Source organism: Bos indicus x Bos taurus, chromosome 5 (genome assembly GCF_003369695.1).
Source record: "Bos indicus x Bos taurus breed Angus x Brahman F1 hybrid chromosome 5, Bos_hybrid_MaternalHap_v2.0, whole genome shotgun sequence".
Classification (NCBI taxonomy): Eukaryota; Metazoa; Chordata; class Mammalia; order Artiodactyla; family Bovidae; genus Bos; species Bos indicus x Bos taurus.
In genome coordinates this window covers 41,938,076-41,963,948 of record NC_040080.1, presented here as the reverse complement: position 1 = coordinate 41,963,948, position 25,873 = coordinate 41,938,076, and the positions used below count along the sequence as shown (strand labels likewise).

At 39.7% G+C, this 25,873-nt stretch overlaps 1 protein-coding gene across 3 annotated transcripts in view; it reads left to right on the top strand.

Annotated features, from left to right (window-relative positions):
• Positions 1-506: 506 nt before the first annotated feature.
• Positions 507-25,873, top strand: part of AMN1 (antagonist of mitotic exit network 1 homolog) — an 85,108-nt gene continuing 59,741 nt past the window's right edge. The window contains exons 1-2 of one of the 3 annotated variants that reach the window (XM_027541667.1): positions 526-630; positions 3,739-3,802. Coding sequence is in view for 1 of the 3 variants with exons in the window: in XM_027541665.1 (XP_027397466.1) it covers positions 593-630 (38 nt within the window). In the remaining 2 variants the exon portion in view is untranslated. Of the gene's footprint in view, positions 631-3,738; positions 3,803-25,873 lie in introns of all 3 variants that reach the window. The other 2 variants (XM_027541665.1, XM_027541668.1) reach the window with 2 other exon arrangements.

The following is a 25,873-nucleotide window of genomic DNA, read 5'->3' as shown; positions in this document are numbered from 1 at the left end:
GCTGATTCTTATCCACGGTACCATCAGGGAAGACCAAAATATGGTTACTAATTGAAAACAGGTAGTTTAGTGCTCACTTTCTTACAGGAAGTGCTCGATAAACGTCACTCTCCAGTCCTCTAAAACACGCCCTTTGACGGTCATGGTTTCTGTATCTAAGAGGGTCTCCGGTGTGCATCCACTAACGCTGGGCCCAGCATGAAATGCACCCCTGTAGTAACAGCGGCCACGCGCAGAGCCGCGAGGTTCCAGGAGGTACTAGAAGAGGTCCGGCACCTGGCTAGCCCACGAGGGAAACCGCCGGAGCCGCGCCGGCGGGACTGCAGAATGACAGCTCACGCAGTCCTTCTCAGAGCCCAAGATTTCCCTCTAGTTTATCACACTGTCTCTCGGACGCAGCATCCAGGGTTCCGCCCCGAGGGGGCTACGCTCTCCCTCTGTAGTGGCGAGAGCGCCGGCGCCTGGTCACCGGAAGAGGCGGGTGACGTCACGAGGGACTACGCGTTGCGCTGGAGGCGGGAGTTGACAGACGGTCTCTGGCTGAATCTCCGCGGCCTCGGGACCGCGGAAGAAGCTCCGAAGGGCGGCCGCGATGCCCAGCCCCCAGCGGGTCAGTCAGCTGCTGGATCTGTGAGTTCGCCCCGGCCCGCCTTCCTCTCGCCCCGCCCCGGCACAGCCCGCGCCCGCCACCCATCACGGCACCCATCCCCGCCCCCTTCCTGCCTCCCATCGAGGAGGTCCACAGGCTGTTTCTGCTCCTGGGTCCGTGATTTTTCCTATCCTGGCTGAGAAAAATCGTGCCAAGTGGGCTGCCCGGCAGGCTTGCCCCTCTGTCCCCCGATAGGTGTCCGAACTCAGCCTTGACAGCTCCTCGCCCAGGCGATTCCTGGCAGTGGCCTGTCTCTGGCAGGAGCTAAAAGCCTTAGTAAAATAAAACAAAACACTGGACGGGGCTCTCAAAAGCCTTCAGCAGAGTTACACCCAGTTACTGTAATGGGGATAATTATTGATTCTTTGACACAGCGCTTAAATCCCTGATTGCGCTTGCTGGGTTCAGCTCCCGGGTCTACCATTCTCCAGCTGTATGACTATGGAGAGTAGCTTAACCTTACAAAGTTAGTATAATAACAGTTACCTATCTCATGGCGTTATGTGCTTAGTCGCTCAGTCGTGTCTGACTCTACGACCACATGGACTGTAGCCAGCCAGGCTCCTCTGTCCGTGGGGATTTTCTATGCCTGTAAAATATTCGTATCAAGTTAAGCTCTCTGAAATTTCTTTTAATACTAGGCAGTCTTCTAAGTATGTTAAATTTACTCCTCCCTGTAACGCTATGGCCTGTAACTGCCTAGTATTAAAAGAAATTTCAGAGAGCTTAACTTGATATGAATATTTTATAAGCATGTCATTATAGGATGGCTTATAAAGTGAGCATAAGGAAGTTCGTTAACCTTTGCAATGGTTTATGACATTAGGAGTTTACAGATGGTAGGAGATTGGTTAAAAGTGATTAGGCTATTTTAAGAAGATGATTTAAGTTGATTGTCAGAGGCATTTATAAGAAATAAGTTTCACTTATGTTCATGATATAAACTAGATTTGGTTTTGCTTATGTGACTTAACTAGTTTGGTCACTCTGAGGGATTTTTCAAGCCTGGTCTCTATTTTATTTTAAAAAATCCCCAACTTTCAGTCATTCTCTCAGCAAGCTGAGAGTGAACCAATATAGTGTTACTCTCACTACTCCTTCAATGTAGGCATTGGGATGGATGGTTTTGTAATTGCCCTTACTGGTAGTTGCATAGTCACCGTGGACACTGGCAGTAGGATCTTTGTGTTCTTCCAGTTGTCTAACACTAATGGATAACATTTGATGTGTGAGTAGCCACTGAAGACATTTAGAACTCTAGAGAGGATACAATGCATTAAGGAGGCTAAGATGATGACTATCAGGAGAATAACAGCCAAGTATTGAAAAGGATTCTCCAGAGCAGAGATTTCCAACTAAATAATCAAGAGAAGTGTGTGTGTGTTAAGTCACCTAAGTCATGTCTGACTCTTTGCGACCCTATGGACTATAGCCTGCCAGGGTCCACTGTACATGGGATTCTCCAGACAAGAATACTGGAGTGGGTTGGCATATCCTTTTTCAGGAGATCTTCCTGATCCAGGGATTGAACCCATATTTCAGAAGTGTTGCCTATTTGATGAAAGATTGGCATCTAGTCTTTCAGATCTTTTTGGTATATTAGCATAGAAACTTTTTTTTTAACCAGTTATGCTGTTAACGAATCACAAGTCCGTGTGCCCAGTGAGGCGCATCAATAATAAAACATTAGAGTTTGAAACAGAGATTTATTACAGATTCATACAAGGAGATGGGTGGTTCATGCTCTAAGAACCCCAAAGTTACTGAAAGCTTTCAGCAAGCTCCTTTAAAAGTAAAAGGTGAGGGAGTGGCGTGGTTAGTTGTTACAAACTTCTTGTGTAAGATCCTTTGCTCTTGAGGTCAGGTTGTGATCAGGTAACAACATTCCTGTAAATCTCTACCAAATGAATGTTATTCTGTGTCTTGACAAGAAAGGGCAAGGTCCCAAAGCACAACTTTCACCCTCCAAGAGCCCAGTTCTGGCTAATAGGAGGCAGATCTCAGTTGGCAGATCTCTCAGGGCCAGGTTCCCACATCCTGCCCAGATGTCATCTCTGAGGGAGCCAGGCACTCAACCCAACTGGCCCTCAGTCTCCTCAAACCACCCAGATGGGGAGACCAGGTTCAAGGCCTGGGCCAAGGCTAGTGGAGGGCCTTAGTAAGGGCTCTGGAGCCCTATAGAAGAACACAGTTCTTAGTGTGTTACCTGGGTGCTCCAGCTCACCTGCTGGCCCAAGGCTGAGTGAGCTGGAGGGCCTCCAGGAGAAGGCCTAAATCTGCCTCTTACTTCACTTTCCACCTAATGACCACCACACCAATGACCCTTGGGTAAATCACTTCCCTAACGGCCCTTCATTGACAGTTACTTGTGGGCAGGGCCTACTGGGGCACTGAGCAATGACTGACCAAGACCTGTTGCCTAGTAACAGAGTACAGAGTAGTGAGGCACAGCAATGGCTGCCTGCTAAGGGCTGTGCTCATCTTGCTCTCTTACAATAGTACATGCACCTCCATCTTGGGTAGTTAGGGTGTCTAAGGCTATGCAGTTGTCTAAAATAACTCTGGCTAAAGAATTTCTAGATTCTTACTGTGATTATAGTTTTTCAGAGGATAAAGTCTCTCCTAGTGAGATTTAAGTGCAGTTTTTTGTTGGTGTCTTTTCCAATAAACAGAGTCTCTAGGTTTTAATATATGAGGCATTGTCTTGTTTTAGAAGCAGACCACAGAAAGCTTTATGGACCTGGTGGAAATAAGCCTTTCAGTATTATATTAGTGTCTTATAGTACTGAACTATGTCATGGTTACTTTGGATGGGATTAACATGAAGATGCCTTATTTTAGGAGGTGGTGTGATAGGTAAGCTTCCATGTAAGTAATCTTCTATATGGTATAAGCAATCAGTTATTTAATAAGTATTACTATGGAAACAAAAGAAAGGCAAAGATTAAAGATTAGTTGGAACAAAGTATAAATGCAGTTACTGAGTCTAGAGAGCAGCCAGTCAAGAAAATTTTTGGAGCTGAGCTTAGATTTTTAGATGGTGGAATGAAGATGGCAGTTTTAAACTGATAGATTTTCCTGGTTTGCAGTTTGAATGTCAGTGATGATGTCATCAGGTGTTCTGCTGAGGTCTGAGTGGCCTACATAGAAGAAGTAAGTATGAAGGTTGATTTTTTGTCTATACATGATCCATTGTGGTGAATTCTCTGAAGTCTATATCAAGACCTATAGCTTTATCTTGTAGTGTTTGAGGAAAAGAACAGTTTTAGTTTTAATTTCAAGTCAAAAGGGTGGGAGAAAATTGAAAATATTAGTTTGAAGAGTTGTAGCCAGATGTTAGAGAAAACCATAAGAGTTCAGGATCCAGTCCAGTTTACAGTTAGAAACAAAAACCCAAGAAAATAAGCAGGACTAGAATTTGATTATGGGTATGTCAAAGTTTTCTGTTTAAACATAATTTTTCTCTCTATAGTCATTTTTACCAAAGATAATCATAGTAAGTAATTTGTAAAATAAGTCTAGTCTCTTTAAATTTGACTTGTTATTTACATAAGTACAGCAAGAATAGATTTTATGTGCATTCTCGAATATGATATTCCAATCAAAGCTTTGGTAATACTCAAGGTCCTTTATTGACTCTATAGAGTCAACTTTAGGGATTTCTCTGGTGGTCCAGTGGTTAAGAATCCACCTTCCAATACTGTGGACCCAAATCCGATCCCTGGTCAGGAACTAAGATCCCACAGGCCCTACGGCAAATAAGCCCCTATGTACCACAACTTTGGAGCCCGCTATCTCTGGAGCCTGTGTGGCAACAAAAGATCCCTCGTGCCAACAAAAGATCCCTTGTGTGACAACTAAGACCCATCACAGCCAAAAACAAACAAACAAACAAATATATATATATATATATTTTTTTTTTTAAGTCAACTTTAGATACTTAAAACTGACTTAACAAGGAAACTCAGGTTACATCTTTAAAAGCCTCTTTATGCTAAGAAGCCAAGCCAAGTACTTAGCAGTTATGTCCTATTACAGTTATGTCCTATTACAGGGAAAACAAATTCTAATTGAATTTATGCAAATATCTATTGCCATGAAAATAGGAATAGTCAATAACATGGTTTTTAAAATTTGTTTTAATTCTGAAGGAATCAGATAAGGAGAAAAAAATGTTTCATTTTTGTTTACAAAAGTATACCAAATTGTTGTAGATTTAGATAACTTAGAAGGAGAGGGAAAAAAAGATTTTAAATCTGGAAAACAAGCATTAAAGAACCAACAATGTTTCAAGAAAAGTCATAAAAGTTAGTTATTTTCATCAGTTCATTTGGGCTCTTGGAATTAATCTTTATTTTCCCTAATCTTGGGTTACCAGTTTTATGAATTAAGCAGTTTCTCCATTAGAGTTCTAGAAATTCTTAGTTTACCGGTGTGATCTTAAAATTATCAGAAAGCTACATTCTAGAGTACTTGTCAGGGTCCCATTCTGTGAATCTACACAAAGACAAAGCATTCTGGCGTATCAGTTCAGTTCATTCGCACCCGACTCTTTGCGACCCCATGAACTGCAGCACGCCAGGCCTCCCCGTCCACCACCAACTCCCACAGTTTACCCAAACTCATGTCCATCGAGTCGGTGATGCCATCCAGCCATCTCATTCTCTGTCGTCCCCTTCTCCTCCCACCTTCAATCTTTCCCAGCATCAGGGTCTTTTCCAATGAGTTGGCTCTTTGCATCAGGTGGCCAAAGTATTGGAGCTTCAGCTTCAGCGCTAAGCTTTCTTCACAGTCCAACCCTCATATCCATACATGACCACAGGAAAAACCATAGCCTTGACTAGACGAACTTTTGTTGGCAAAGAAATGTCTCTGCTTTTGAATATGCTATCTAGGTTGGTCATAACTTTCCTTCCAAGGAGTAAGCGTCTTTTAATTTCATGGCTGCAGTCACCATCTGCAGTGATTTTGGAGCCCAAAAAGATAAAGTCTGACACTGTTTCCACTGTTTCCCCATCTATCTGCCATGAAGTGATGGGACCAGATGCCATGATCTTAGTTTACTGAATGTTGAGCTTTAAGCCAACTTTTTCACTCTCCTCTTTCACCTTCATCAAGAGGCTTTTTAGTTCCTCTTCACTTTCTGCCATAAGGGTGGTGTCATCTGCATATCTGAGGTTATTGATATTTCTCCTGGCAATCTTGATTCCAGCTTGTGCTTCATCCAGCCCAGCGTTTCTCATGATGTACTCTGCATATAAGTTAAATAAGCAGGGTGACAATATACAGCCTTGACATACTCCTTTTCCCATTTGGAACCATTCTGTTGTTCCGGCCTATAATTGATTGTAAATGCTTTATGAGAAGAATTAAGAGTAAGAATTAAGAATTCTTAAGAATTAAGAACTCTTAAGAATTAAGAGTAACCCTCTGTGAATGGAGAAGGGATAGGCTACCCACTCCAGTATTTTGGGGCTTCCCTGGTGGCTCCATTGGTAAAGATTCCGCCTGCAGGGCAGGTGACCTGAGTTTGATTCCTTGGTCAGGAAGATCCCCTGGAGAAGGAAGCAGCTACCCACTCCAGTTTTCTGGCCTGGAGAATTCCATGGACAGAGGAGCCTGGCAGGCCACCACCAGTGGGGTCTCAAAGAATTGGACACAACTGATAGACTTTCACTTTCATATAGAAATACATCCCATTTCTCATACCTTGTATACAAAGTTGTTTTCTTTCATTTTTGTTTCTAGTGTTTATTTTTATATATTGATTATTAAATTTAACTTTTATTAACATTTATTTTCCAGTGGAAACTCAGAAGCATGCAGTTGTTGAACTGTCATATAGCAGCATCCTGTAGTAGATTAGCAAATTCATGAATACATAATTACAAAACATATTTTTAGAGACATGTTTTTTTACAGTACAACTTTTTCTCACAGTTTCATTGAGAAATAATTGACATGCAGCACTGTGTAAGTTTGAAATATATTGCATAATGACTTGACTGACATATATAGTAAGTTCAGTGAACATCTGTCATCTTATATAGATACAAAATAGAGAAAAAAGATTTTTCTCATGATGAGAACTCTTAGGAATTATTCTCATAACAACTTTTATATGTGACATACAGTGTTAATTGTATTTGCTGTGTTGTGCATTCCATCCCTAGCACCTATTTGTCCTATAACTATAAGTCCTATAACTTAAAGATTAATGCCTTCATCCAATTCCCCCTGCTTCTGGTGATTACAAATCTGATATCTTTCTATAAATTTGTTTTTTGTTTTAAAAGTATAATTGTCCTGCTGCTGCTGCTGCTAAGTCACTTCAGTCGTGTCTGACTCTGTGCGACCCCATAGATGGCAGCCCACCATGCTCCCCCGTCCCTGGGATTCTCCAGGCAAGAACACTGGAGTGGGTTGCCATTTCCTTCTCCAATGCGTGAAAGTGGAAAGTGAAAGTGAAGTTGCTCAGTCCTATCCGACTCTTAGCGACCCCATGAGCTGCAGCCCACGAGGCTCCTCCATTCATGGGATTTTCCAGGCAGAAGTACTGGAGTGGGGTGCCATTGCCTTCTCCATAATTGTCCTACAACACTATATTAGTTCCTGTTACACAAAATAGTGATTCAGTATTTCTACACATTTCAAAGTAATAACTGCAATAAATCTAGTTATAATATCTCACCATATAAAGATATTTTATAGTTATTGATTATATTCTATACACTGTGTATTTCATACCCATGACTCATTTATTTTTCAACCAGAAGTTTGTACCTCTTAATCCCCCTCATCTATTTTTTCCTCACCCCATCCCCTCCCCTCTGGCAGCCATCTATTTGTTCTCTAAATCTATAGCTATATCTGTTTTGTTATGTTCAGTTTTGTTTTTTAGATTTCACATATAAGTGAAATTACGTAGTATTTGTCTTTGTCTGACTTATCTCACTTAACCATCATGCCTTCTAGGCCCATTCATATTGTCGCAAATGGCTATATTTCATTCTTTTTAATGGCTGAGTAATATTCCATTTTGCAATATATATCACATTTTTATCCATTCAGCTCTTGGTGGGTGCTTAAGTTGCATCCATATCTTTATTATAAGTAATGCTGCATTGAACGTAGTGTAGTATTTATCTTTTTAAATTAGTTTTTGTTTTCTAAAGATAAATACTTAGGAGTGGAATTGCTGGATCATATGGTGGTTCTATTTTGAGGAATCTCCATACTGTTTTCTATAGTGGCTGCACCAATTTACATTCTCACCAGCAGTGCACATGGCTTCCCTTTTCTTCACATCCTTATCAGCACTTGTTACTTCTTTTTTTGATAATGTCCATTCTAACAGGTGTGAGTTGATATCTCGTGGTTTTGATTCGTATTTCCTTGATGATGAGTTAAATGATCATCTCTTCAGGTGCCTCTTGGCCATCTGTGTGTCTTCTTTGGAAATGTATCTATTCCAGTCCTCTGCTCATTTTTTAAGTTGTTTGTTTTTTAATGTTGAAATGTATGAATTCTTTGTATATTTTGGATATTAAACCCTTATCAGAAATATTATTTGCAAATATCTTTAAATTCACTAGGTGGCCTTTTGTTCTGTTGATAATTTCCTTCACTCTGCAAAACCTTTTTAGTTTAATTTAGTCTCATTTGTTTATGTTTGCTTTTGTTTCCCTTGCCTGAGGAGAAATAACCCTACAAGTATTGGTAGGACCAATGTCAGAGAGCTTAACTACCTATGTTTTATTCTAGGATTTTTAATGGTTTCAGGCCTTTCATTGAAGTCTTTAACCCCGTTTGAGTTTATTTTTATATATGGTATGAGAAAATGTTCTACTTTTATTTCTTTAAATGTAACTGTTCAATTTTCCCAGCAATGTTTATTGAAGAGACAGTCTTTTCCTCATTGTATATTCTTGACCCTGTGTCATAGTTTAACTGACCAAAATGTGTATTTCTGGACTTTCTGTTCTGCTTCATTTAACCTAATGTGTCTGTTTTTGTGCCAGTACAATACTGTTTTGATTTCTGTAGCTTTGTAGTACAGTGTGAAATCAGGAAGCATGATACTTCCATCTGTGTCCTTCTTACTCAAGATTGTTTTGGCTGTTGAGGGGTCTTTTGTGTTTCCATACAGATTATCAGATTATTTTTTCTAGTTCTCTGAAAAATGCCAGTGGTGTTTTGATAGGAATTGCATAGAATCTGTAGATGGCCTTGAGTAGTATGATCATTGCAACAATATTAATTCTTTCAGTTCATGAACACAGTGTATCTTTTCATCTATTTGTATCATCCTCAGTTTCTTTCATCAGTGCTTTATAGTTTTCTAAGTACAGATCTTTTACCTCCTTAGTTATATTTATTCCTAGGTATTTTATTCTTTTTGATGTAGTTGAACATGGGAGTGTTTTTTTTTTAATTCCTCTGTCTGATAGTTCATTGTTAATATACAGAAACGCAACAGATTTCTGTACATTGTATCTTGCAAGTTTACTGAATTCACTGATCAAATATGGTTTTTTAGATTGGTGGCTTTGGGATTTTCTATGTGTAGTATCATGTCATCTGCAAACAGTGATGGTTTTAATTCTTCCTTTCTTATGTCGATTCCTTTTATTTCTTTTTCTTTTCTGATTGCTGTGGCTCGGACTTAAAATACTACATTGAATAGACTTGGTAAGAGTGGTATCCTTGTCTTGTTCCTTATCTTAAAAGAAATGCCTTCAACTTTTCACTGTTGAATATGATGTTAGATGTGGGCTTGTCATATATGGCCTTTATTATGTTACGGTACATTACTTCTATACCAACTTTGTTGAGAGTTTTTACCATAACTAGATGTTAAATTTTGTCAAAAGTTTTTCTACATTTATTGAGATGATGATATTTTTCTACAATATGTTAATGTGGTATAACACATTGATTTCTTTGTGGATATTGAACTATTCAAGGATGAGACTGATTCATCCCATCCCTGATGACTCTTTTAATGTACTATTGAATTCAGCTTGCTAATAGTTTGATGAGGATTTTCACATTTATGTTCATCAGTGATGTTGGCCTGTAATTTTCTTTTTTGTGATATTTTTGTCTGGTTTGGGTATCAGATTGATGATATTCACTCACAGAATAAGTTTGGAAGTGTTCCTTGGTCTTCAATTTTTTTTGATTTATTTGGAACAGGTGTTAACTTTTTTCCTAAATTTTTGGTAGAATTCACTTATAAAGCCATCTGGTCCTGAAGTTTTGTTTGTTGGGAGATTTTTAAATTACTGATTCAGTTTAATTCAAATTCATAACTGGCCTGTTCATATTTTCTATAGTGTAATTTTTTTAATCTGCAAGAGGCGTGTTTATTACTCAATCTCAGTAGGGACTTCTCCAGTTGTCCAGTGGTTAAGAATCTGCCTCCCAATTCAGGGGACTCGAGTTCAATCCCTGGTTGGAAAACTAAGATTCCACATGCTGCAGGGCAATTAATCCTGCACGCCACAACTATTGAGCCCGCACACCACAACTAGAGAGAAGCCCTCACACTGCAATGAAGAGCCGTTGTGCCACAAGCAAGATCCCAAGTATTGCAACTAAGATCCAACATAACTAAAAATAATAATAATAAATATAGAACTGCCTTATGATCCAGCAATCCCACTGCTGGGCATACACACTGAGGAAACCAGAAGGGAAAGAGACACGTGTACCCCAATGTTCATCGCAGCACTATTTATAATAGCCAGGACATGGAAGCAACCTAGATGTCCATCAGCAGATGAATGGATAAGAAAGCTATGGTACATATACACAATGGAGTATTACTCAGCCATTAAAAAGAATACATTTGAATCAGTTCTAATGAGGTGGATGAAACTGGAGCCTATTATACAGAGTGAAGTAAGCCAGAAGGAAAAACACCAATACAGTATACTAACGCATATATATGGAATTTAGAAGGATGGTAACGATAACCCTGTATACGAGACAGCAAAAGAGACACTGACGTATAGAACAGTCTTATGGACTCTGTGGGAGAGGGAGAGGGTGGGAAGATTTGGGATAATGGCATTGAAACATGTAAAATATCATGTATGAAACGAGATGCCAGTCCAGGTTCAATGCACGATACTGGATGCTTGGGGCTGGTGCACTGGGACGACCCAGAGGGATGGTGTGGGGAGGGAGGAGGGAGGGGGGTTCAGGATGGGGAACACATGTATACCCGTGGTGGATTCATTTTGATGTTTGGCAGAACTAATACAATTATGTAAAGTTTGAGAATAGAATAAAATTAATTTAAAAAAAAAACATTTAAAAAATTTTAATACTACTAAAATCACAAATGTAAAAAAAAAATAAATAAATAAACAATTGTAAAAATTAAAAAGCCAAAAGTAGGTAAAAATTAATGTTTCAGTATATTATCATATTTAGAAGCAGTCTAGAAAAGCTATGATAGGTAATGAATATCCATCATTTAATTTAACTTAGTATAAACTTTTATCTTACATCTATTTAATCTACTTGTTTTTAATAAATATGCTTGGCCTTACCATTAAACAGCTAATAATCATCTTATATTGTTTTTCTTGCTGACAAATTTTGTAGCATAGAAATAGCACAAACTTCTTTGACTATTAAACCTGGGTAGAAATGGTTGTGTATTTACATTATATTTAATATTGACAACCCTGAGGACAAACCTGTTTTATTAAACCGACACATTTAAGTTGGCTTTTATTTAGAAAAGTTTATTCCAGATAATACAAACTTGAAAAACATGTGGGTCAGTCTCTATAATTTATGTGAATGCTTATTTTGCTTTAAGTAGATTAAATAGAGCTCTTTAAAAACTTTCACATAACATACATGAATTTGTGTATACATGTATCTATAGGCATAAATAGACACAGAGATCATATAACTTTCATTTAAAAAATTTAGCCATGCATCAGGTACAATAATATAAAGCTTAAAAAAAAATAAAATAGCTGAATCCAAATTGTTTCTGACAGATGGAATAAATTAAGGTTACCTGCTTATGGCCAGAGTTTGTTTTACCAACATTTTTCTGTCTGTGTGCTATAAGAATTCTTTTAGGGAAGATATTTTTGGTGTCATTTTGTCTTTTAGAAGTTTTTGCCTACCATTGTCTCTGGGAAGTTTGGGATATTCTTTTTTTAAGGGTGTCACTAAGGTGGACTATCATATCTAAATTAAAGATTCCCCAAAGTGGCTACTGCAAATTCAGTTATCCTTCATAAAGTTCACCCATTTTTTCAAAAAGTCTCAAGATCTTGGCCTGTGATTTGGACCAGGTAGAACCCATCTTCACCATAGATTCTCTAGGACATCTTAACTCTGAGGGGTCCTGTTTTGAACAGCTGTTCTGAAACCAGGGGATTACTCCTCCCAACCCCCTACTTTTTGAATAGAGTTGGGTACTTACCAAAAAGTTTCAGTAACAATTCTTAGTAAAATTGGAGAGCTCAACACAAAAGGGAGTGATGCTTGGATCCAAGAAAGATTTACCATGAAACCCCATGGTCAGTGAGAAAATAGTGAGCACAGTGAACTCTATTAGTACTGGCACTTGTTTACTCACCAGGCTCTTGACTAATCAGGGGTTGTCTATAGGTCCCACTTCTGACACCAAAAACTGTCAAAAGAAAATAAAGAGAGATTTGCTTGTTATGAATATTTTTTTGAATGAGGAAGAAGCTACTCATGAACAGAGACTTCAAACTGAAAGTGGTTAGAAGTTCAGAGTTATGTAGTTAAAGGATGATTTATAAAGTGAGAATGAGGAAGTCATTGAACATTTTCAATGATGGTCTATTACAGTGGAAGTTTACAGATGACAGGAATTTGGTTAAAAATGTTTATCTTATACTATTTTGGAAGATGATTTAAGTTTTGCCTATTGTTATCAGAAGCATATATAAGAAATAGTCTAAGTTAACTTTTGCTTAAGTTCATGAAATAATCTAGAGTTTCACTTATATAGCCTAACTGGTTTTGTTTTCTTGGATGATTTTCAAGCTTAATTTCCATTTTATTTTAACACTAGCAAGTAATATATCGGAGAAGGCGATGGCACCCCACTCCAGTACACTTGCCTGGAAAATCCCATGGGCAGAGGAGCCTGGTAGGCTGCAGTCCATGGGGTCGCTAAGAGTCGGACACAACTGAGTGACTTCACTTTCACTTTTCACTTTCATGCATTGGAGAAGGAAATGGCAATCCACTCCACTGTTCTTGCCTGGACGGGGGAGCCCAGTGGGCTGCCATCTATGGGGTCGCACAGAGTCGGACACGACTGAAGCAACTTAAGCAGCAGTAGCAGCAGCAAGTAATATATACTACTAAATGCTAGTTATTGTTATTAATTATTTCGCACCAGAAATTGTGCTGGAAATTGCAGTTATAAAGGAAATTGTTTATCTCCAGGAGCTTTCAGTCTATTAATATTGCCACAAAAAAAGTTAAGACTGAGAAGAACAATTGCTTTAATCTACCAAATGCCTTCTAAAAGAGTAAGATTTGACATTTATGTTATATCTTATAAACTTCTGGCCCTCAGTCCACAGTCACTTTTCATAAAAGAAAAATCTATTGATTCTCCTTTATGCAGACTCAGACTTGCATAGAGTCCTGAATAAAGTATCTTGGTTTAGTTCTTGGCATAGTTTTTATACTTTATCCGAACAGAATATCTTTTCTGTCAGTAAAGACAGAGTGGTTCGGCATCTGAGAAAGCCGAGCAGCCATGGCACATCAAAGGGTTCTTGGGACACTTCAGAGGTTTCCCAAGGCCCATGGAGGCAGCAGAGGTCTCCTCCACCCACCAACGCCTCAGCCGTCGTCCATGGCATCAGCCTCAGGCTTCACGAAAGTGAAAACAAGCCAGGAGTAAGACAAAACCAGTACAAATAAATCCACAAGTCAAAACAGCTACAGTCAAATTCAAGGAAAGCAAAGAACTTGATAAGCAAAAGTTACCAGAAAGATGGCGGAGTAAAAGGACATGCACTCATCTTCTCCTATGAGAACTCCAAAGTTGCAACCAATAGCTGAACAACCATTGACAGGAGAATGTTGGATCCCAACAAAAAAAGATAGTGCATGTCCAAGGGCAAAGGAGAAGCCCCAACAAGACAGTAGGAGGGGCGAAATCATGTTTTGAATCAAACCCCATACCCACCAGAGAGCTCGGAGGGCTCAAACAAAACATTATTTGCACCAGGACCCAGGGACCCCACAAAAGACTGAGCCAGATCTGCCTTTGAGTGTTTGTCTCTTGTGGGGGCATGGATCAGCAGTGGCCTGCTGCGAGGACAGGGTCTCTGGCTGCAGCAGACCTGGGAGGGGTGGCGTGTGAGCCCCACCATAGAACCACTGAGCGGTTAACCCACAAACAGGAGAACAGTTATACCAAAGAATTTCTCACACTGTTGCAAAAGTTCTAGGGCCACAAATTTCCCAACCTGGGGATCCAGTAAAGGGACTGAGAACCCCCAGGGAATTTGACTTTGAAGGCCAGTGGGATATGATTACAGAACTTCCACAGGACTGGGGCAACACTCTTGGAGGACACAAACAAAACCTAGTGTGCACCAGGACCCAGAAGAAAGGAGCAGTGACCCAAATAGAGACTGAACCAAACTTGCCTGTGAGTGTCCAGGAGTCTCTGGGGGAGACATGGATTGACAGTGGCCAGCCATGGGGTAAGGAGCACTAAATACAACAGTCCTGGCATAAGCCCTCTTGAAGGTCACCATCCCCATACCATAGTTTGGCCTAAGACCAAACTACAGGGAGGAAACACAGCCCCACCCATCAACAGAAAATTGGATTAAAGATTTATTGAGCATAGCCCATCAGAGCAAGACCTACATTCCCCCACAGCCAGGCCCTCCTATCAGGAAGCTTCACAAGCCTCTTATCTTTATCCTTCAGAGGGCAGACAGAATGGAAACCACAATTACAGAAAACTAACCAAACTGATCACTTGGATCATAGTCCTGTCTAACTCAGTGAAACTGAGCCATGATGTGTAGGGCCACCCAAGATGGATGGGTCATGGGGGAGAATTCTGACAAGACGTGGTCCACTGGAGAAGGGAATGGCAAATTACTTCAGTATTCTTGCCTTGAGAACCCCATGAACAGTATGAAAAGGCAAAAAGATATGACATGGAAAGATGAGCTCCCCAGGTCAGTAGCTGCCCAATATTCTACTGGAGAAGAGTGGAGAAATAGCTCCAGAAAGAATGAAGAGGCTGAGGCAAAGTGAAAACAATGCCCAGTTTATACAATTATAATTATATGTGGAAGCGGCAAATAGATTCAAGAGATTAGATCTGGTAGATAGAGTGTCTAAAGAACTATGGACGGAGGTTTGTAACCTTGTACGAGAGGCTATGATCAAAATCATCCCTAAGAAAAAGAAATGCAAAAAGGCAAAATGGTTGTCTGAGAAGGCCTTACAAATAGCTGGGAAAAGAAGAGAATCGAAAGACAAAGAATAAGAGGAAAGATATATCCATCTGAATGCAGAATTTCAAAGAATAGCAAGGAGATTAAGAAATCCTTCTTAAGTGATCAATACGAAGAAATAGAGGAAAACAATAGAATGAGAAAGACTAGAGATCTCTTCAAGAAAATTAGAGATACCAAGGGAACATTTCATGCAAAGATGGGCTCAATAAAGGAGAGAAAGAGCAAGGACTTAACAGAAGCAGAACATATTAAAAAGAAGTGGCAAAAATACACAGAAGAACTATACAAAAAAAGATCTTCATGACCCAGATAACCACGATGGTGTGGTCGCTAACCTAGAGCCAGACATCCTGGAGTGCAAGTCAAGAGGGCCTTAGGAAGCATTACTACAAACAAAGCTAGTGGAGGTGATGAAATTCCAACTGAACTATTTCAAATCCTAGAAGATGATGCTGTGAAAGTGCTGTACTTAATATGCAAGCAAATATGGATAACTCAGCAATGGCCATAGGACTGGAAAAGGTCAGTTTTCATTCTAATCCCAAAGGAAGGCAATGCCAAAGAATGTTCAAACTACTGCACAATTGCACTCATCTCACACATTAGCTAAGTAATGCTCAAGATTCTCCATGCTAGGCTTCAGCAGTATGTGAACTGAGAACTTCCCGATGTTCAAGCTGGATTTAGGAAAGTCAGAGGAACCAGAGAGCAAATTGCCAACATCCATTGCATCATAGAAAAAGCAAGAGAATTCTAGAACATCTACTTCTGCTTCACTGACTACACTAAAGCCTTTGACTGTGTGGATCACAGCAAACTGTGGAAAATTCTTCAAGTGATAGGAATATCAGACCACCTTATCTGCCTCCTGAGAAATCTGTATTCAGGTTAAGAAGCAACAATTAGACTCTTTTCAGTTGGGAAAGGAGTACGTCAAGACTGTATATTTTTACTTTGCTTATTTAACTTCTGTGCAGAGTGTATCACGTGAAATGCTGGACTGGATGAAACACAAGCTAAAATCAGGATTGTTGGGAGAAATATCAATAACCTCAGATATGCAGATGATATAACCGTTATGGCAGAAAGCGAAGAGGAACTTAAAAGCCTTTTGATGAAAGTGAAAGAGGAGAGTGAAAAAGCTGGCTTAAAACTCAACATTCAGAAAACTAAGATCATGGCATCTGGTCCTATCACTTTATGGCTAATAGAGAGGGAAACAATGAAACGATGACAGACTTTTTTGTCTTGGGCTCCAAAATCACTGCAGATGGTGATTGCAGCCATGAAATGAAAAGACGCTTGCTCCTTGGAAGAAAAGCTATGACCAATCTAGACAGCATATTAAAAAGTGGAGACATTCCTTTACTGACAAAGGTCAGTGTACTCTAAACTATGATTTTTCCAGTAGTCATGTATGGATGTGAAAGGTGGACTATAAAGAAATCTGAGCGCTGAAGAATTGATGCTTTTGAACTGTGGTGTTGGAGAAGACTCTTGAGAGTCCCTTGGACAACAAAGAGATCAAACCAGTCAATCCTAAAGGAAATCAGGCCTGAATATTCATTGGAAGGACTGGTGCTGAAGCTGAAGCTCCAATACTTTGGCCACTTGATGCAGAGAACAATGAGCCTTCATTGGAAAGGACCCTGATGCTCAGAAAGATTAAAGGCAGGACGAGAGAGGATGAGATGATTGGATGGCATCACCGACTCAATGGACGTGAGTTTGAGCAAGCTCCAGGAGTTGGTGAAGGATGGGGAAGCCTGCAGTCTACGGGGTCGTTAATAGTTAATAATAGTTAATAGTTGGATACAACTTATTGACTGAACTGAACTGAACTGAAAGACACAGTAGGTTAAGAGTAGAAGTTAGGAAAACAGACTACCTGGGTTCTATACATTTAACATTTACTAGTAATACAGTCTTATGCAAATGATATAACTCGTCTGAATTTCAGTTTTCTCATCTGTAAATGAAAAATCGTGGTAATATTACCTGCCTTATTGAACTACTATGAAGATTAAAAGCCAGTACATGTAAATAACATGAAATAGTGGTTGGCACATAGTAAGTATTCATTTATATTAGGTATTAATCTTATTTCATACCTACCATGGAAAGCAGTGTAACAAGGGCTTTGTTACCTAAGGCCTGACCTTTTTTTCCTAAGATGTGGCTTAATTCCTATCTCTTAGTTCTGAACTCTATTCTAAGGTTCCTTGAGGGTTCCATGCAACTGATCCTCTGAACCTCTGTGGGCAGATTCAAGTCTTCCATCTCTCTGTACCCATCGTTTCTTATTTTTAGGAGTATTCAGATAAGCACCCTCTTCCAACAACACAAGAGATGACTCTACACATGGCCAATGTGTAGATGGTCACCAGATGATCAATACCAAAATCAGATTGATTATATTTTTTGTAGTCAAAGATGGAGAAGCTCTATACAGTTAGCAAAAACAAGACCAGGAGCTGACTATGGATCAAATCATGAACTCGTTATTGCAAAATTCAGACTTAATTGAAGAAAGTAGGGAAAACCACTAGACCATTCAGGTATGACCTAAATAAATCCCTTAAGATTATACAGTGGAAGTGACTAACAGATTCAAGGGATTAGATATGATAGACAGAGTGCCTGAAGAACAATGGATGGAGGTTCCTAACATTGTACAAAAGGTGGCTACCAGAACCACCCCCCACCAAAAAAGAAATGCAAGAAGGCAAAGTGGTTGTCTGAGGAGGCCTTAGAAATAGCTGAGAAAAGAAGAGAAGTGAAAGACAAAGGAAAAAGGGAGATATACCCAACTGAATGCAGAGTTTCAGAGAATAGCATGGATAGATAAGAAAGCCTTCTTAAGTGAACAGTGAATGCAAAGAAATAGAGGAAAACACTAGAATGGGAAAGACTAGAGATCTCTTCAAGAAAATCAGAGATACAAAGGGAACCTTTCATGCAAAGATGGGCACAATAAAGGAGAGAAACAGCAGTGACCTCACAGAAGCAGAAAAGATTAAGAAGAGGTGCAAGAATACATAGAAGAACTATACAAAAAAGGTCTTAATTACATGGATAACCACAATGGTGTGGTCACTACCTACAGCCAAACATCTGGAGTGTGTGGTGAAGTCAAGTGGACTTTAGGAAGCATTACTACAAACAAAGCTAGTGAGGATGATGGAATTCCAGCTGAGATATTTCAATTCCTAAAAGATGATGCTGTGAAAGTGCTGCACTCAATATGTCAGCAAATTTGAGAACAAATCAGTCACCACAGGACTGGAATAGGTCAGTTTTCATTCCAATCTTAAAGAAAGGTGATGCCAAAGAATGTTCAAATTACGCCACAATTAACGCTCATTTCACATGCTAGCAAGGTAATGCTCAAAATCCTTCAAACTAGGCTTCAACAGCATGTGAACTGAGAACTTCCAGATATACAAGTTATATTTAGAAAAGGCAGAGGAACCAGAGATCAAATTGCCAAACATCTGTTGGATCATAGAAAAAGCAAGAGCGTTCCAGAAAAACATTTACTTCTGCTTCACTGACTACACCAAAACCTTTGACTCTGGATCACAACAAACTGTGGAAAATTCTTAAAGAGATAGAAATACCAGACCACCTTACCTGCCTCCAAGAAACTTGTATGCAGGACAAGAAGCAACAGCTAGAACTGGACATGGAACAACAGACTGTTTCAAAATTGGCAAATGAGTATGTCAAGGCTGTAGTCACTGTGCTCATTTAACTGATGTGGAGAGTACATCATTGAAATGCCAAGCTGGATGAAGCACAAGCTGGAATCACAATTGCAGGAAGAAATATCAATAACCTCAGATATGCAGATGACACCACTCTAATGGCAGAAAGTGAAGAACTAAAGAATCTCTTGATGAAGGTGAAAGAGGAGAGTAAAAAGGTGGCTTAAAACTCAACATTCAAAAAACTAAGATCATGGCATCCAGTCCCATTGTGCATACAGCTAAGTCACTTCAGTCATGTCTGACTCTTTGTGACCCTATGGACTGTAGCTTATCAGGGTCTTTTGTCCACCAGATTCTCCAGGCAAGAATACTGGAGTAGGTTGCTGTACCCTCCTCCAGGGGATTGAACCCAGCCAAGGATCGAACTCACATCTCTTGCAGCTCCTGCATTGCAAGTGGATTCTTTACTGCTGAGCCACCAGGGAAGCCCCCAGTCACGTTACTTCATGGCAGATAGATGGGAAAACAGTGGAAGCAGTGACAGACTGTACTTTCTTTTCCCATGTTCATATATGGATGTGAGAGTTGGACCATAAAGAAGGCTGAGCACCAGAGAATTGATGCTTTAGAACTGTGGTGCTGGGGAAGACCCTTGAGAGTGCCTTTGACAAGGTCATCAAACCAGTCACTCTTAAAGGAAATCAACCCTAAGTATTCAGTGGAGATAGTGAAGGAGAGGGAAGCCTGGTGTGCTGCAGTCCAGGGGGTTGCAAAGAATCAGAGACAACTAAATGACTGAATAGCAACAGATTCAGTTAAGCATACATTTAAAAACACATGTGGCATATTAACCACTATGCCAATGATAGTTGGAAATAACTAGCATGAAAGAGGTATAGTCTTATGGGACTAGCACAAGTATATAAATAACTATAATATAGGTGGAGTAATGACAAAAAGAGGGATTAACAAATGGAAGTACATTCAAGAGGAAGTAAAAAGAACAAAGTCTGACAAACAGGGAAGTTAGAAATATGTGAGAAGACAGAACATAGTATTTCTGTCTGGCTGGAAAATACAATAGTGGAATAGTAAGACATAAAACCAGGTAATTAGGAGCAGAATGTTGGCCATGAGAATGAAATGAGTGTTTAATTTATGTAGCAGTGGGAAGTTATTGAAGGTTTTGGAACTATGCTGGGAGCAGAGAGAGAGTCGAATTAGGGAGTAGCTAAGAACAAGGGAACAGGAAACTGTTTTAAAATTTTGGAAAGGGATAGAAAGAGCCCAAACCGAGAGACATATGTGATGATGGTCATTGCAAAATTCATTCTGGTAAAAGAGAATTGGAATGTCCATCACTGGGAGAGGTGCCATGGAGTAGTATGCAGTTGCTAGGAGAGTAAAGAATAGATGTGTATGTGTTCACTTGGATGGAACTTGAAAACATAGTGCTTAGTGAAAAAAGATGAAAAGAGAACATATGAAGAAAAATCATCCAAAACTTTGAATTAAAACAAAAAGACTGACTACATGACCTTCATTGTCATATTGGAGTATTGTTTCCCATGTTAAGGCCCATATTTTTGGATAATATTTTCTAACCTTTTGGGGTTAAAATATATTCAGACTAGTTGTTCAGCAAGCTATTCCTGGAGTTCCCTTGGTTTTTGTTACCTTCTAACAAGGTAAGGAACTTGATCCAGAATAGCAGTCAACTGTTACTAAATGCGCTGTTTAGTCCAGAGGAATGGGACTTCTCCATGATGTAAACTGCTTGGTTTACGTCCTTGCGTAAGTTCATAATCTCTTCACTGGGCCAGCATTTTAATAGCACTGCCTCTGGCTATGAGATAGTGAACAGTTTTGAATAAAGATAACAAAGAAAGACAGAAGTTAAAAATTACTCTAAAGTTTTTAACTTTGTTGACCAGGAATATTGTGATATCATTAGATAATTATGGAGAAGTGTCTTATCAGGAAAATTAATCAGAACATCCAGTTGAAATAACACATAGGCAGTTAGAAATATAATTTTTTAAATTTTTAATTCAATTTACTTAAACTAAAGAAAGCCAAACAGTTCAGCTATTTCTCCCCAACCCCTACCCCCAGCCTCCACCTCCAAGAACCGCCAGTCTGTTTTCTGCATCTATGAATTTTTTGGGGGTTTTCTGTTTTGTTTTGTTTTTATACTCCACAAATAAGAGAAGTCATATGGTATCTGGCTTTCTCTGTCTGACATCTCACTTACCATAATGCTCTCTAGGTCTATCCATGTTGCTGCAAATGGCAAGATATAATTCTTTTTTATGGCTGAGTGATATTCTATTGTATATATGCCACATATTATTTCTTTATACATTTATTCATTGATGGACACTTAGGTTATTTCCATATCTTCATATTGTAAATAAAGTTGCAATGAACATGGTAGTGCAGATACCTTTTCAAATTATTATTTTTATTTTCTTTGCATCAGTTCAGTTCCGTCACTCAGTCGTGTTCGACTCTTTGTGACCCCATGGACTGCAGCACACCAGGCTTCCCTGCCCATCACCAACTCCCAGAGCTTGCTTAAACTCATGTCTGTCGAGTCAGTGATGCCATCCAACCATCTCATCCTCTGTCATCACCTTCTCCTGATTTCAGTCTTTCCCAGCATCAGGGTCTTTTCCAATGAGTTAGTTCTTCTCATCAGGTGGCCAAAGTATTGGAGCTTCAGCCTCAGCATCAGTCCTTCCAGTGAATATTCAGGTTGATTTCCTTTAGGATTGACTGGTTTTATCTCCTTGCAGTCTTTGCATAAATAAATATTTCTTTGCATAAATACCCAAAAGTGGAATTCCTTCCTGGATCATATGGTAGTTCTATTTTTAATTTTTTGAGGAACTTCTATACTCTTTTCTACAGTGCCTGCATCAATTTTCATTCCCACTAACAGTGCACAAGGCTTCCCACTTCTCCACATCCTCTCCAATACTTGTTATTTCTTGTCTTTTTGATATAGCCATTCTGGCAGGTATGAGGTGATATCTCGTGATTTTGATTTGCATTTCCTTGATGATTATTGATGTTGAGCATCTTTTCATGTATTGGTTGGCCATCTGTGTGTCTTCTTTGAAAAAATATGTTTTAACCTGAAAGAGATATCAAGGATTAAGTCTAAGAGTAAGAATAAACTCCTTGTAGATGGTCGGTGAAGCCATGGTTAAGTTTAAGGAAGAGGATACAGAGAGAAGAAAAGGAGGCCAAAAGCCAAATTTTATGCAGCATGTACATTAAAAGCAGGCATTTTGCCTGCAGTCATTTCTTTGTTAGATTAATTCACCATATAACTGATTGGCTAAATATTAAAGTGTTTCTTTTAACTATAAAGCTTAGGGCAATTTATTGGATGAGAAATCTGTCTCTCCTCTCATCTCTCACCCCACCCCACTTTTTACAGCTTTTGCAGATTTACTAAGTTTTAGCTGACCGCTTTTTATTTTTGTCTTGACAATTGAGATCACCTGTGTTAACCTTTGGGATTAAGAACTAAAATTATTTATGTCAATATAGCTTTTTGCTCCAGGAAATTTTTGCCATCAATTTATCTAAATAAACATTTGGTTATGAGGATAAACATTTTGATTGGTAGGGCAAACATTATGTTTATTAGGATAGATTTTTCAGAAGGTCTTGCTTTAAGACCCCATGTCCATCAGTGTTAAACTGTTATGTCACAAATTTTGCTTAATCCTATCCCATTCCCTATCTGGGATGGGGAGAACCTTCTTAAACCACTCAAGCTTACATCCCCAAATCCTGAATGTACTCTTCTCTAGCTTTCCCCTGAGCTTAGTTGTTATCAGCTTCCCTGATAGCTTAGTTGATGAAGAATCTGCCTGCAATGCAAGAGACCCCAATTTGATAGCTTTTCCCTGTTAGCTTTCTCCTATTGAAACATTATCAAAACCCTGTTAAACCCTCACTGCAGTTACCAGGCTCCTCCATCCATGGGATTCTCCAGGCAAGAATACTGGAGTGGGTTGCCATTTCCTTCTCCAAGGGATCTTCCCAATCTAGGGATCGAACCCAGGTCTCCTGCATTAGAGGCAGATGCTTTAACCTCTGAGCCACCAGGGAAGCCCTGCAGTTAATTTAATAAACTTGCTCTGTTTGACAGACTTTTTGGATGGTCTTTGTGAGCCATTTAATAGTTCTCATAGCAGCATTTTAAGAAATATTTCATTTGTTTCTGTCCCAGATCTCTGCTAGTGCTGCTGGAGGGAACTGGAACAGAAAAAGCAAACCATTTACCATGTGGAACGCATGGCACAGCCTGAGTTCAGAGAAGAGACAAAAACAAAATGAAAAAGACCAAGAGAAAGACATGGGGAAGAAAAAGAGTACTATTGTGGAAAAAATTAAAAATATAGATGAATTGTGTGTAAAGGAAAATATAAGAGGAGTGATGATGGAATTTGATTTTTCTCTTCTTCAAACTAATGTTTTTAGCTTGGTCTTGTTTCATGAATGTTGGTGGAAGATATGGGTCTTGGGTGAGAGATACCAAGAACTTTATTATTCATTACACAACAAACATCATGAGCCTTAGCATGCTTATGTCACTTCCCCCTTGACCTCCAAGACACACAGCAGCAACACAGAAGGCCAAGACAGATGCCTACCCAAAGGATGGGTTGTGTTACAGGAGAGAAGCTCTGAATTTTGGAAATTCTGCATTTTATAACAAGCAGTAATAACCTCTTTGTCCTGGAGGGAGACATGACTTTATCCCACAGGTTGCTCATTGCAAAGAGAACCCTGAAAGAGGCCCAGATACAGTATCAAGGTTTTGTTTTCTTGTCATTCTCAGCAAAACAGGCAGGGCCTTGAAAAACTCACAGGGTAGTGCCTTTCCCAACATTTCACCTTTTTGCCCTACCACCTTGGCATCTGACAAATTATCACATGGGCATGACAGTTCTTTACCACGCTAATTAATTGGCAGAGGCTAGGACCAAATGTATTTAATTTATGGCATATAGAAATCAACTAAGGCTATTAATATTGCTCTCAAAAGGAGGATGAAGCCAACCAGCAATATTGACTTCAACTATGCCTCCAGAGTCCCAGACTCAAGCAACTGGAATTAATCGCAGGGGAGACCAGTAGGTCTTATTTCAGACAACCAAGACACAGCATAAGCCCAGGACAGTCTCCATTATGACCTGCACAAGGACATTCAAGTTTTCCTGTTAATTTTTGGTGCTGTTATCAGTAATGACAGGAACAATAGATGGGCCAAAAAAGAAATCCAACTGAGAGATACTCCATGGCCTATTCTGTACATAGAAACATAAAACAAAGAGACACTCTAGTTTGGATTTACTTTTAAACTTGATTTCGATCACTATGACATTGTTTTGTTTTTATCACATGAGAAAACATCTCTGAGTACTTGCAGCCTTGATTGTTACACATAAAATAGCCCAAGATCACTTGAACATCAGGGGAAACCTGTTTATATCTGTCATGTTGAAACAAGATTGTGTTGGTCCATATTTTCATACCCTTATAAAGAGAGGCTAGGCAAAGCAGAATAGTTCAGGGTCTTCCATATTCACATGAACTTTTCTGTAATCATAGCACAAACACAATGATGAGAAATCTAGCAGTAGGTCAGATTGTCAGCTGCAGCTACTTCTTGCCCCAGGTGGACCATATTAATTGTTTTGCCAAGGTGCAGTGCTCAGTCTAGAGGATGCTGCTGTTGCTACTGCTAAGTCGATTCAGTCATGTCCGACTCTGTGCGACCCCTTATACAGCAGCCACCAGGCTCCCCCATCCCTGGGATTCTCCAGGCAAGAACACTGGAGTGGGTTGCCATTTCCTTCTCCAATGCATGAAAGTGAAGTCAAAGTGAAGTCGCTCAGTCATGTCCGACCCTCAGTGACCCCATGGACTGCAGCCTACCAGGCTCCTCCATCCATGGGATTCTCCAGGCAAGAGTACTGAAGTGGCTGCCATTGCCTTCTCGCTAGAGGATGAATGAAACATGAATTTCTCCCCTTCCTCAAGTACTTCCCAGAATCTAAACTGCTCCTTTCCCAGGTTCTGGAGTTATTGCTATCCTTATGATCACAAAATTGGTGTGCCCCTTACCAGTATACATGCTATCACTTTTTTCCAATCATCTTCTACTCAGCAGAGGTCAAGTGCAGAAGGGATAAGAATATTTTTACAAAAGTTATAGAGATCCATTATATTTCCCACCATGATGGGCATGGGCTACCGCAGGGAGACTTAGTGAGCAATTTATTCAACCAAATGGTCATTATTTTCATAGGACAGAGGTTGGCAAACTTTTCCTATAAACGGCCAAAGAGAAGTATGTTCAGCTCTGTAGGAGAGCTTTTGTAGAGCAAAAGCAACCATGCTAAGCTGCTAAGTCACTTAAGTCATGTCCGACTCTGTGCGACCCCATAGATGGCAGCCCACCGGGCTCCCCTGTCCCCGGGATTCTCCAGGCAAGAACACTGGAGTGGGTTGCCATTTCCTTCTCCAATGCATGAAAATGAAAAGTGAAAGTGAAGTCGCTCAGTCGTGTCCAACTCTTAGCGACCCCATGGACTGCAGCCTACTAGGCTCCTCCATCCATGGGATTTTCCAGGCAAGAGTACTGGAGTGGGGTGCCGTTGCCTTCTCCAAAAGCAACCATAGATAATATATAGTAGACTGTCATGGCTATGATTCAGTAAAACTTTATTTACAAAAACAAGCAAAAGATCAGGCTCAACCCATGGGTTATAGTTTGCTGATCTAGTTCTAGACTCTAGTGACTCTGATCTAGTATCAGTTCAGTCTGATAGGAGAAACCAAGTGACTAAAACCAGATTAAGTTTGAATTCCATAAGCTTTTTTTGGGCAGGTTGCCATTCAGGTGTACCAACCAGGCTGGCTTGGGGTGGCTGTTAGAGAAAAGAAAAATGCATCGTGTTCAGGAAATGTCAGAGCAA